The following is a 13,839-nucleotide window of genomic DNA, read 5'->3' on the forward strand; positions in this document are numbered from 1 at the left end:
ACTGTCTGGCTTGGAGAGAAAATGGAAAGTTACCTGTCTTGGAGTACTAATTTGACAGTAATTCAGTTGTCGCTAGTCATTTCCTTCAGCACTCATTGAGAAACTTGTGTCATGAAAACTCCCTGTGGATTTATGCAATTTTCTGGAGAATATTACCTCAAAATCATCCACGACCGGGTAAGCATGAATTAAGGATATGTATTCATTAACCAAGTCTTTTTTTTTTTTACTTTGGTTGTATAACAGTTGGGATTTACTTCAAAAGGGTGCTCATAACAAGCCAAGAGTGAACAGGAGGAACTGGTAATCCCTCAATGTTTGTTAAAGCTCGATCACTGAACCCCATTTGATGTCTAAAGTATATCTGGTAAGTCCTAGGATGCTTGCATGGGAAGATGGTTTCTGCAACTTTTTAGCTTCAAAAGCTTCTGGCAATCTTCCAGCAAACTTATCATGGGAGGACAGAAACTGTGATATAACCAGCTTAATCGACTCCAACCTGAGCTGTTTTTCAAGATGTCGCATGAAATCCAAAAATATGGAGAAGGGTAAGGAGAAAACGACCATTTTGTTATATTACATCCATGATTATCTCCTCAAGGATTTTAAAATTCAAATTAACAACTGGTCTTTTTCACAGCTTCATTGAAAAGTTGCCGCAAATCTTTGGCATAAAGGTGTTGGTCTGTGGCAAAACTCGGTAGAGCTTCTGTCACGTTTATGAAATTTTAACTTATCTGATTAAGTAATTGTGGGTTCAGTCATTGTGTCATGGGTTTATCTGTCCAACTAATATGGACGGGGTACCCTTAAATCTGTCTATCTACTGTTTTCATGCGTGTGATAAAAGCTTAAATAATAAAAATTTTAATATTTCACCAGTTTTACTAACCCTTGATTTTGTATAAATATTTTTAAGTCTTTGTCTCTTATAAGTTGAAAACACAACTTCAAAAACATATTCACCTTAACAATGTTATCCATAAATCCACGTACTCGACAATGTGATAGTTAAATCTTAAGTTTACCATTCACATACAATGTGATCCACTGAGATTGCATCTACCACCCACATATTTGTTACCGTAAAACACAAACACAAAATTTTTAGCATATCAATTCTTATTTTTATAAGTAATATTATATGTATAAACAATGTATACAATTTTATATATAGATAATTATATATCAATATTTGATTGAAAGATTTTAAATTAAAGATAAAGTAATACCTAATTATATAATTATAAATTATTGATTTTGCACAGGTTTGTACATATTATTTGTATATATTTATATCGAAATGACGATTTATCTTTGCGTTTAACTAAAAATTTTAATTATAGTTGGTCCATAGATAAGTATTTGAGTTTTTGAACTATTGTAGATATATTTTTGAGATTGAGTTAAAACTTAAATAAAAATAATTTTTTATCTTTAAAAATAAAATAATATTTAATTATATGATGATATATTATCTAAATCAAATTATATACTTCAAACAAAGCATATGACATTGCCCTTCATGATAAATGGAGGACGACATAGCGTAAAAGTAAAATTCGATCCAGTCTCAATTGATTTATTACAATAATTTCTCAATTACTGTCATTAAATATATAAAAGAGCTTGCATGCCACGTTGCATATCATTTGTAGAATAGAGTGTTGATAATCACCCCCAAATATTCTCTCTCTCTGCCTTTCTTTTCCTCATTTTTCTGTTTGTTTCTTACGACTGCTCATCAGAAATCGTATAGGCCGTCTTTTGATTTCACCGAATTGAATCCGCTCTTGTAAGATAACAATTTCGTTTCTTTTATGATTTTTCTTTTGGTTAGTTTCGAGGCCTAGATCTTAGAATCAATTACGTTTTTCTATTAATTTTTGGGCCTTCATCGAACTTCTTTAACATGGAACGATAATTAATGTTCTAATCACTTGCACCTCTGATTGATTACAGAAATATATGGATGCAGGATTTTGAGCTTATTCGTCTAAGATTAGTTCTTGTTGAAAGCTATAAATCTCATTTTTTGGTTCTTGTGTTCAATATTGTGGTTGTCATGGCTGCATTGTGGATTAGCCTCTATTCATGACCTTATTTGATCTTGTGAGGTGTAAATTTGGTCTTGTGCTTTGCTTCTTAATGATCTTAGTTATCGGTTAAATATTGGTTTAATTTGCCTTCTGCAGAACATGAATTTGTTGGTTGAAAATTTTGTTGTTCATTAATTTTTGTGAGTACATGCTAAAAGAGTATTCATGAAGTTCAGATTTAATATATTATGTGTTTATCAGAGTCTTGAACTTAAACTGTATGTACTTTAAAGGTTCTTTGAAGTGTAAATGAATCATAGTATAAATGATGTAACTCAGTTATTTGTTTAACATTAGATTTGATGATATGTTGAATATGTTATATAAGGGTTTAATAAATGTTGAAGCGATATTTATGTCCGACAAAGCAATTGGTTGTTTCACGACATGTCTCTATATGCTGATTTCATTCACTTACCAGATTTATTCTGTTGCTGCTCTTGGCATTGGATATAATCTGTGGTATCTGATATTACTTGGACCTTCTGGATCTTTGATTGTTCAGCCCTTATTCTTGGATGATTTCTGTTGTTATCTCGTTTAGTTTAGAGGTTTTTTTTTTTTTTTTAACGAACAGATTGGAATATTTTTGGCAGATATATGACATGTTATTTCTTTAGTAGTTCTTTATTATGAGGTTTTATGGTCCTTAGAAATAAGATGATATTGATTTCTCTGTCCTCTAATGGATATACAACAGGCTGCGCTCTTTAATTTTCAATAGGATTAAAATGTCGTCTCCAAGCAAAAGGAGAGATATGGATGTCATGAAGTTGTAAGTTTCTTAATATCACTATTTATTCATATACTCTGGTATATGTTATCATGTTTTTTGTTTCCTTTTTATATGTATGTTGTACAATTTAATATTACTTTAATGAGATGATAGATTATGGTCCAGTGGTGTTTGGTACTCATGTAAAGATTAATCTGAATGAGGTGCAAATTGACTGTCTGAAGAGCAAAAATTTTTAATTTATGTAGCATTTCCAAATTTACATCTGTGTTTTATATTTATCAACCTTCTCTGTTTACCATCTCGCTTAGGTAATATGTGATCCTTTTTTATAAGTAATGAGATTTGGATCTGACTGTCTATTTCCGTAATCAATCTCTTAATTCTTTTTGGCTTTATTATATATTAATTCTCTTACAGCTTACTGGCATATTCAATTTGCAGCTTCAACTTTCAATGATGTTTTGTGTTGATATTCTTTGTTAAGCTTCTTACTTAATGCCTTTCTTTATTCAGGATGATGAGTGATTACAATGTGGAGACTATCAACGATGGACTCAATGAATTTAACGTGGAGTTCCATGGTCCAAAAGAAAGTACTATCTTCGCACTTGTTCGTTTTACTTAGTAAAGAATGTTGTTTTTTATTCATTCTACCGGATATGATTTCTCTTCATATGTGTTGCACATTTGTGCTTTAAGATGGTATCTATGAATAAAGTCAGGAACATATCTTGCCATTTATCTCAAAAGATCTCTGTGAGCTTCAGCCTGTGGAAAGTAAAATTGCTGTCATTCTTGATGTTTAAATGGGAAGCTCGCATTGTTTATTCATGTAACTTTCAAGGAGCTGAAGCTATTTTTTATTTTTTTAACCAAGTGTTCCAATAGTAGCAACTCTCTGAATTGTGATAGATTATTGCAAATTTCAGGGTTTAATTTAGACATGTGATATATACTTTTTTCCCTTAGATTAGGTGGTTGATGCCACAGCTATATAGTAATTATTTCTTTTGAAAGATACTGGATATCCGATCTGAGGATGATTTATATGTGTTTTGAAGAACTTGAAGTCAAATTTTTAAAATCAATCAGGACATATTATTTACCGGCTAAAAACTTTGCAATATTTAATAATAACTCCCTCTCTTTTAAGGGTGTGATTGACTGTTCAAACCTCACTATTATGTCTTAAATTTCTTTTTGTTATATGGATGTGATGCTTGCAGGCCTCTATGAAGGTGGAGTTTGGAAAATTCGTGTTGAACTTCCTGATGCTTATCCATATAAGTCTCCTTCTATTGGGTTTGTGAACAAGATATACCACCCAAATGTTGATGAGATGTGAGCAACTCATATTTCAGAAGCAAATTTTCTCATTGTTCTTTCCAACTTTAAACTGCCTCAAATAGGTTGTTGATTTAGTCCTAATAAAGAAATGACATATCCGATGTAGGTACAGAAATGGAAAATGTCATATGTTTAGAACTTGAAACTGTTTTGATAAGTTTGATGAAAGTGACTGCTTTAATTTTTTTCAAAATCCTTTGATAATCTGACTATTCTGTATTTCTTATGAACCACAGGTCTGGTTCTGTATGCTTGGATGTTATCAACCAATCATGGAGCCCAATGTTTGGTAACCGTCAATAATGAAATTTCTTGTTTTATATGATTTAGATTGTCTGCTTTCTTATACTCATGGAAATTTATTTTATTTGTCTTCACTGTTTTACATATACATGGTTTTTGTATAGTTTTTCACTCCTCTTATAAGGAATTCCGGAACTGTCTCACTTCTGGTTTCTTCACTAGGAATCTTCACATTTGGCCACTATTTCTGTTGCTGCAGATCTATTGAACATTTTTGAAGTTTTTCTTCCGCAACTCCTCCTTTACCCAAATCCTTCAGACCCACTTAATGGTGATGCAGCTTCACTGATGATGAAGGACCGAAAACAGTATGATCAAAAAGTGAAAGGTGAAAGTTCTGCTTAGAATAGATCCACTCTTTCCTCTCTCTCTCTCTCGCTCTCTCTCTCTCTATATATATATATGTATGTATGTATGTATCCTTTTGTTCAACAACTTATGGAATATAACGACACTATAACTTTATAACGGTACAATCATACTTCAGCAGTAGCCCAGAGAGATCAACCCTCTCTAGATAACTGTAATATCATCAAGATCCAAATAATACGTCACATAATAGGGACCTCCTACTCAGGATTTTTCACATATATATAGTGCTTTTTGGGACTAATTTATATGAGAAAAATGTGGATTGCTCTGTTTCAGAAGTATATTATTTCATCATTGTGCATATATAACAATCTTAATTCTTGTATTTGGAAACAGAATACTGTGAGCGATATGCTAAGAAGGAGAATATTGGGAACTCTACAGCTGAAGATGAGAGTGATGAGGATATTACGGAAGACGAAGGAAATGCTTCAAGTGATGATGATATTGCTGGCCATGCTGATCCATAATGATCTGTGAGGCTTGGATTGAACCACTTGATATAGCACAGATGTATCCTTATAACACCACCATCTGTTCAATTATATTCTAGTTGTAGCATGTAATACCAAGGGATGCAAGAGATGTTGCCCGCCATAAAGACAGGAGTTGAATTCTCTTTTAATATATAAGAATATGAGTGCCCATATTGAAGATAAAATACAATAAAGTAGTTTTTATTTTTTTATTGCACATTGGCTCTTCTATCTCATCCTTTTTTATCTTTGAGGAATGTTTGGTTCAGGCATTTAAAGATTATTCGGGTTATATATTTTTTATTACTGCATGATCTGTCAAGTAACATAAGGTTATAGTAATTTTTTATTAACAATGATGATGTGACATATAATAGAATGAGTACTCTAATTATCACGTTCATTTTAGTATTAAAAAATTAATAAAATATTTTTGATATTATTATAATTTTATTTTATATATTAATTTTGATTAATAAAACAAGTAAAATAAAAAAAATATTTTAGAATAATTATGTCAAAATATTTAAGTCCAAAAGACTTATTCTCACCTAAAATTTGTTGAAAACTCAAACTGATACCTGTTAACTATTGAAAACTCAAATACTCACCTATAGATTATTAAAATTAACAGAATCAGTTAGTTTTAGGGTAAAATTATCAATTAATAATTGTTATATTAATTGATTATCTTCGCACTTGTTCGTTTTACTTAGTAAAGAATGTTGTTTTTTATTCATTCTACCGGATATGATTTCTCTTCATATGTGTTGCACATTTGTGCTTTAAGATGGTATCTATGAATAAAGTCAGGAACATATCTTGCCATTTATCTCAAAAGATCTCTGTGAGCTTCAGCCTGTGGAAAGTAAAATTGCTGTCATTCTTGATGTTTAAATGGGAAGCTCGCATTGTTTATTCATGTAACTTTCAAGGAGCTGAAGCTATTTTTTATTTTTTTAACCAAGTGTTCCAATAGTAGCAACTCTCTGAATTGTGATAGATTATTGCAAATTTCAGGGTTTAATTTAGACATGTGATATATACTTTTTTCCCTTAGATTAGGTGGTATATACTTTTTTCCCTTAGATTAAAAATAATAAAATTTTATTAATTTTTCCCTTTAGTTTAGAAAACTAATAATTTTCTCTTAATATTAAGTTTTAAAAGATCATATTTTTTCTAGTTTTTTTTTTTTTAATTTTCTTTCTTTTTTCTGGTGCTATCTCTTGTCGATTTCTCTCTTCCTCCCCTTTCTTCTTAAGCTTTGGCCAACATCGTCAACGGAGACAAAGCCATCGTCTTCGTCAATGGAGACAAAGAGTCATCTTCGTCCAGAGACGAAAACAACTTTGGAGAGATGAAGTTGAAGAGGCAGAGACATGATCGTGCGTTGCTTCAATTTGTGCCAAAGGAGGCGATCAAATCGCAAGAGGGATTGCGTTGCTCAATCCTAGGAGGGAGTGGAAGCGTCAGTAGGGAGAGAGATCTTGCTGAAGAACCGAAGATGGATTTTGGTGGTCGAAAATGTTAGAAGGAAAAATAAAATCCTAGAGGGGAAAATGTCACTTTTCAAAACTTAAGTTTGAAAAAATATTATTAGTTTTCCAAATTAAAGGGGGAAAATAATATAAAATTTTATATTTTTTAATATTATTAATTAAAAGACAATTTTACCTCTGTAACTAATTGATTCGATTAACTTTAATAGTTGATAGGTGAATATTTGAGTTTTCAAAACTTAGAGTGAGATTTTGGGGATGCACTAAACCTTGGATCGGAATATGTCTTTGGGTCTAAATAAAAGAATATCTTATTATTTATTTATTACCTCTTACCAAATACCATAATTATTTATATTTACTAATTTTAATAAAAAAATTTATAGGATAATCTTTTATTGGTCAAAAGACTTATCCGAATCAAGTTAGATTTTGTGGTCATGTTATTTGATATAATACATCAGGCAAAAAGACTTGTTTCCACCCCACATGTGATGTAATTTCAAACTCTCACCCCGTCAATCTTCAAACACCTAAAGTCTTACCTATGATCTAATTTCTGTTAAATTTTTTAGTTAAATATAAGATAAAACGATCATTTTAACAATAATATTAAAAAAATGATTTATCATATTTTTTCCTCAAGTTTTAAAAATTAACAACTTTCAACCTTGCCTAAAGTTTTCAAATTTTAAAAAGTCACATTCTCCCCCTAAAACCTAGGTTTTCTTTGTCTTCCTTCTTCGGCGATGGTGGCCTCCTTTTCCCACCCTAGCCCATAGCTGACTCTCTCTCTTTGTCAATGGACGAAGAGACGATGTTGATGAATAAATGAGACGAAGTCCATCTCTTTGTCTATTGATGGAGAGACGACTCGTCCTCATCTCTCTCTGTTGATGAAGAGATGAAGATAGATAAGGATGAGAGACAGAGAGATATGCAAACTGGAGTGACGGAGATGAGACAAAGACAATCTGACTTTGCCGACGTTGAGATGAGATAGTCAAACCTAAACAAAGATCTTGGCCAAAAGACTTCGATGACGACGATTTAGGATGGATTTGTCGATTGTCGTCACTGGAGAGAGAAGAAAAATAAAACTTAGGTTTGGAGTGGGGGGAATATGACTTTTTAAAACTTGAAAACTTTAGGCAGATATAAAATTGTTGATTTTTAAAACCTAGGATAAAAATATAATAAATCATGTTTTTTTAATATTATTGTTGAAATTACGGTTTTATTTTAATATCTAACTAAGAGTTTTAATAGATTTTGGCTTATGGATAAGATTTTAGATTTTTGAAAGTTAGTATGCGAGAGATTGAAATTACATCAAACCTTGCGGGGGGGGGGGGGGGGGGGGGGGGGGGGGGGGGGGTGTGGCCAATACATTATTACTTTCATGTGCACAAACCATGGAAAGTTGTAGGTTACAGTTGATTAAAGCACAAGAACACTACTCGAATCAAGGAGTACAACCTGCATGAAATTATATTTGGTTCCAACCAATTAAAAAATTGTTTTGTTAGGGAAGTTTTGTTTAAATATTTAAATATTACTCTGATGATTTATCTTTTATTATTTATATTATTTTTTTAATTTATTAAATAATAAAAAATTTTAATAATTTTCTATTATCAATGGTAATATATTACATGTAATATTGGAGAATAATCTAATTACTATATTTACTTTAGATATTAAAATATTACAAATGTAATTTTGATTTTGTTATAATTATATCTTTACTTATAAATTTGACTTAATTATAAAATATATGTACAATAAATATGTAAAGAAAATAACAATATATATATGAAAAATAAGTGGTATACGTAATTGTTTATTGAAAAATTATGTCAAATATAGTTTTATATAGGCCAAAGGACTTATTCCCACCAAAGATTAGTGTTTTCCCAAATTCCCCATTCTCTCTCCCCAATTAACTTTAAAAATCTCAAACATTCATCCTGTTAATTTTTGTAGTTAGTATTAAAGATAAAATTATTATTTAATAAAAATATTAAAAAAAATAAAAATTTATCTCATTTCCCTTATAAATTTAAAAATCTAACAATTCCACTCCTCACCCCCACTTAAGGTTTGAAAAAGCACAATTTTTCCTCTAGGGTTTCGATCTTCTCTCTGTAACGATCATCCCTTCTCTAGTCCGGTTAATTGAAGCTAATGGATAGGGATGAATGAGAAAGGTCCATTTGTATCGTCTATAGATACATACAAGGATGAATAACTACTAAGAAGACAGTGAAAAGTGACATTGTATCTTACATTCTGACTATTTCAGTCTGCCGGCTTCCAGATTCTGCAATGTTGATTTGGCCCATTTAGCTACCTCATGTCCGCAAGTCCTTATTGTCCTCGACAAGTCACAACTACAAGCTACAAGTCATCTTTGTAAATTCAGCTAATTGACAATTTGCAGCGACATCATATATGTTTCTTCCCAGTTGTCTTACTAGTGAACAGTGATCACTCTTAGCTTCATTAAGCAGAATGCAAACTGTAGTGTCATTTTGCAAACACTCAGCTTGTCCATCAAGGATGGATCGAACTTCCTTCTGGGCACTGCCAATTTTGATCCTTCTTCTTTTCCCAATTGCAGCTTCTGAATTACAGCAAGTGACAGAGGCACTAGTTTTGTTCATGGAGAAACTTTCACCAGGTAATGTTGTAAGAGCTCCGAATTGGGGCTGGAACACGAGTTCAGACCCCTGCGATGACAAATGGGTGGGTGTAACTTGTGATGATGCAACGCAGCTGTTTGTTAAAAGAATTGTTCTTGAAGGGTTTAATCTCACAGGCATTCTTGATGCCAGTTCCGTCTGTAAGGCAAGCTCCCTTTCTGTCTTGAGCCTGAAAGCAAACAGCATTTCTGGAATTTTAGCTGAAGACATTTCGATTTGTAAACAGTTGACTCACCTCTTTTTAAGTGGGAACAAATTCTCTGGAAAGCTTCCTGATTCTCTATCACAGTTGAGTAATTTGAAAACGCTTGAAATAGACAACAATAACTTCTTTGGCGAGCTTCCTGATGTGTCTCGGATTTCAGGCCTGATAACCTTCTATGTTGAAAATAATCAGCTTAGTGGAGGAATACCGGATTTCGATTTTCTCAATCTTCAAGAGTTTAATGTCTCCAACAACAACTTCAGTGGTCCAATTCCTGATGTCAAAGGCCGGTTCAATGCTGATAGCTTTTCTGGTAATCCTGGATTATGTGGAAAGCCACTATCAAGTACTTGTCCACCAACTCCCCCACCTGAGAAGAAAGCAAAAGATTCAAATAATCATGTTCTTTTATACTCAGGCTATGTTATCATTGGTCTGTTTATTTTACTGTTCTTTTCTTTGAGAATTGCTAGGACAAAGAAGCCCAAAGCGAAGGCAGATGCTGTAAAGAAAGTAGCACAGGACACTGGTAGCGGTAAGCCTAGTGGTACTACAAGTGGATCAAAGACTGGTGAGAATTGATCAGAGTATTCCATTGCAATTGCTGAGGGTGGAATTGCCCCATCATCGCTTGTAGTTTTTTCGAGTCCTGTAGTGAAGGGATTAAGATTTGAAGAATTGCTTCAAGCTCCAGCTGAATTGCTTGGAAGGGGAAAACATGGAAGTCTCTACAAGGTCATGCTTGACAACAGGGAGATCGTGGCTGTGAAAAGGATAAAAGATTGGGCCATTTCATGTGAAGACTTCAAGAGAAGAATGGAGAAGATAGACCAAGTGAAGCATCCGAATGTATTGCCCCCAGTTGCATATTATTGTTCCAAACAAGAGAGGCTCTTGGTTTATGAATATCAGCCCAATGGCAGTCTCTTCAAGCTTCTTCATGGTAATTTCTCTTTTTATGCATAACTTACTCATTTTATTTAAGAAATTTAGAGCTGTTATGACATTGTGAAAAATACAATAGAATAAGAACGACTCAGTGCTAAATCAAACTTCAGCTTAAAATGAACTGAAGAAATTCTTTTAGTTTCTGGGCTGCTTAAAATGCTGCAGGTATAGGTTGGAACTCTAATTAGTCCTGATTAGTTGATTTCAGCCTTTCTGTCCTTATAGATTATAATATCAATCTCATCAATTTTATACAACGAAATACCAGCTGCAATTAACTACTACGGATATAACCATGCACCATTGTTGTGTTTAGAATCCGAAAATGGCCAATCATTTGACTGGGGAAGTAGACTAGGAGTTGTAGGTGGAATTGCAGAGTCTCTTGCATTCATGCACGACAAACTTCATGAAGATGGAATTGCTCATGGTAACCTGAAATCCACCAACATTTTGTTCAATAACAACATGGAATCATGTGTGAGTGAATATGGCCTAACGGAAATTGAGAATCAAGACCAATCGTTTCTTGCTCAATCCAACTGTAGCAAAATGAAACCTTCAAAAACGATGTTTATGGCTTTGGCGTGATTCTTCTTGAGCTTCTAACAGGAAAGTTAGTGCAGAATAGAGTGTTTGATTTGGCTAAATGGGTGAATTCAGTGGTTCGAGAGGAATGGACTGCTGAAATATTTGACAGAGCCTTGAGTTTAGAAGGTGCAAATGAAGAGAGGATGGTTAATTTGTTACAAGTAGCATTGAAGTGTATAAATCCTTCTCCAAATGAAAGGCCAACCATGAATCAGATTGCTGAAATGATCAATGCAATACAAGAGAAAGAAGAGAGATCCATAGGCTTGGAATCATGCTGAACCAAGCAACTGACTACAGCAACATGTTTGATGTGAAAGAATTTTGCTGGGAAATGCCTGTTTATATACATACGTATATATAGTTTTGTGATTTATTCATATATTCAACAATTTTCAATATTTCATTTCATTGTCTGTGTTACTGCAGTGTATTTTTTGGCCAGTTGATCAATCTATGACTTGAATGCTAAGCTTGTTTACAAATATAGATACACAACAGAAGAAGATACATAATGCGGTATCAATTAGTGGCCCAGAGATCTCCTATCAGTCTAAGGTCATACAACAGAAAAGTCCATCATCTTAGGCAATTTGAGTGTTCATCTATTATGACTCTCTTCTTTATCACAAACCCTAAAACGAAATTATGAGTAGATGTTCTTTAATTTTTATGGTGTATTCTTAGCCAATACTATTTTACCATGGCAAATGAAAGGGATGTCAAGTATGAGAGCATGAGTTTATATTCCTCTTGATTTATTTAGTGTAGTGGTTACGGTTCGTTCATTGGACCCAGGATTTCATATGCTTAATATAATCGGTACAATCTTGAAAGACATGACAAAATGGCTAGAATGGGTAGAGATTATCCCCATAGTAAATAATTTTGTCAAATGCTTCCAAACACTTCACAAGCAATAATTAATCCACAGTGTATCTAGAGCTCACAGGATATAACCTTCTGTCATGTAGTCTCCAGAAGAAACATTTTCAATACCCTCAAGAATTCAGAGACCTCCAACAACATCTTGCAAAATACAACAATACCATAGCACCAGAGATATGGCCTTCTTATTCATCAAATGCACAGTGGGAAATGTTTCCTTAAAATTGTTTCAGAACACTCTAAGAAGACATATCACATAAGTACTTACTTGGCACATACATCAAGGCTCCACCACCATTCGGTTGGTCCAAAGTTCTCTTGAAACTTAAGCTATGACCTCAACCACAAATGTCAACTCATGAACAACCTCAGACCATGAACATACAAGACCATCCAATGGATCATATCAATACTTTGAAGATTCCCAAGACCCTTACAACCTGAATAATTTACTTTTGCAAAAGTATTCAAATGAATTTTGGACAAGCATTCAACTACAATATGACAACTTGTTACCTGATGGATTCATAATTTTAGAACCTTGTGAACCCTTTCGACCTTCTTTATAATCTTTGAATTATTGCAATATGAGTGATTCCTCTTAGGTTTTACTAATTTTATAGGTCCCTTGACTGTTGACCACATGGTCATATATCTAAATAGAATTGTTTGTTGTTTGTTTTCTAGTGTCATTCTCTCTTGTTGCAAGGAAATTTCTTTCCCACCCACTATCAATAAAATAAAGTTTTGTTTGTATTGTATGTCTTTCTAAAATCTAATCCTTAGCGGAAAAACTTTGGTTGAATTATCTGATCTAATATTCTTATACTATCATTTAACTCGTTTGATTTATAATAAAAGAATGTTATTTTAATAATATATATTTTATTATTTATATTATCTTATTTAGTTTGTTAATAATAAAAAATTATGATAGGTAATCTTCTATTACTAATAGTAATATGACAGATAATATAGATGATAATCTTATTATCACTTCTATCTTAGAAATTAAAAAATTATGAAAGTACTCTCGATTTTATTATACTTATATTTTTATTTATTAAATTTTTTTTTATGAAAAATAACATATTTTTAATTAATATAATAAATAATATAAAAAATATTTTATGATAACAATATCCTATCACATTTAAGTATAATAATATAAAAATATTTTTTATTTTTTTTAATAAAATATAATAATTATTTATATTTATAAAATTTTAATAATAAAATATTCTCACACACCGTCTGAGTATGCCATTTGCTTGTCTCTCCACGAGGATCCGTGCCTTTGGCATAGGAGTCTTGCTTGTAAAGGGACGCATCAAAATGGCTCAAGTTTGAAAGCTTTTAGCCTTGCCTTAGGCTCTTAGATTAGGCCATGATATAGCACTTATAATTATATTTATTAGAGTTTTTACAATCGGATAAAATCAATTAAATTATAAATTATTCTATTAAACGAATCAGATAATTAAATTAAAATTTAATAAATTCATTAAATTAAAAAATCATTTAAAATTAACAAAATTAAATTTATATAATACATATTTAAAATTATATTTTATATTTAAAAAATTATAATAAATATTTAATATTATTTAAAAAAATATAATAATTTAATAATAAAATAAATTAATTGACCGATCAAATCGTAG

The 13,839-nt window shown here is 32.0% G+C and overlaps 1 protein-coding gene and 1 pseudogene across 1 annotated transcript; both read left to right on the forward strand.

Annotated features, from left to right (window-relative positions):
- Positions 1 to 1,641: 1,641 nt before the first annotated feature.
- LOC123204065 (ubiquitin-conjugating enzyme E2-23 kDa-like) lies at positions 1,642 to 5,553 on the forward strand. Its single transcript, XM_044620612.1, has 7 exons — positions 1,642 to 1,795; positions 2,800 to 2,874; positions 3,352 to 3,431; positions 4,065 to 4,179; positions 4,422 to 4,474; positions 4,688 to 4,816; positions 5,197 to 5,553. Exons 2-7 carry the CDS (start codon positions 2,831 to 2,833, stop codon positions 5,328 to 5,330), a joined length of 555 nt encoding a protein of 184 aa, XP_044476547.1. The 5' UTR covers positions 1,642 to 1,795; positions 2,800 to 2,830; the 3' UTR covers positions 5,331 to 5,553.
- A 3,606-nt stretch (positions 5,554 to 9,159) lies between these two features.
- LOC123204814 lies at positions 9,160 to 11,748 on the forward strand (annotated as a pseudogene).
- The last annotated feature ends 2,091 nt before the right edge of the window (positions 11,749 to 13,839 follow it).

Source organism: Mangifera indica, chromosome 20 (genome assembly GCF_011075055.1).
Source record: "Mangifera indica cultivar Alphonso chromosome 20, CATAS_Mindica_2.1, whole genome shotgun sequence".
NCBI classification, from domain to species: domain Eukaryota; kingdom Viridiplantae; phylum Streptophyta; class Magnoliopsida; order Sapindales; family Anacardiaceae; genus Mangifera; species Mangifera indica.

Excerpts from the sequence above, each read along its gene's own strand:
- LOC123204065 (XM_044620612.1), top strand. The coding sequence starts at position 2,831 with ATGTCGTCTCCAAGCAAAAGGAGAGATATGGATGTCATGAAGTT. Across the intron at positions 2,875-3,351 it reads GATATGGATGTCATGAAGTT|GATGATGAGTGATTACAATG; the intron begins GTAAGTTTCTTA and ends TTCTTTATTCAG. Across the intron at positions 4,180-4,421 it reads CACCCAAATGTTGATGAGAT|GTCTGGTTCTGTATGCTTGG; the intron begins GTGAGCAACTCA and ends TATGAACCACAG.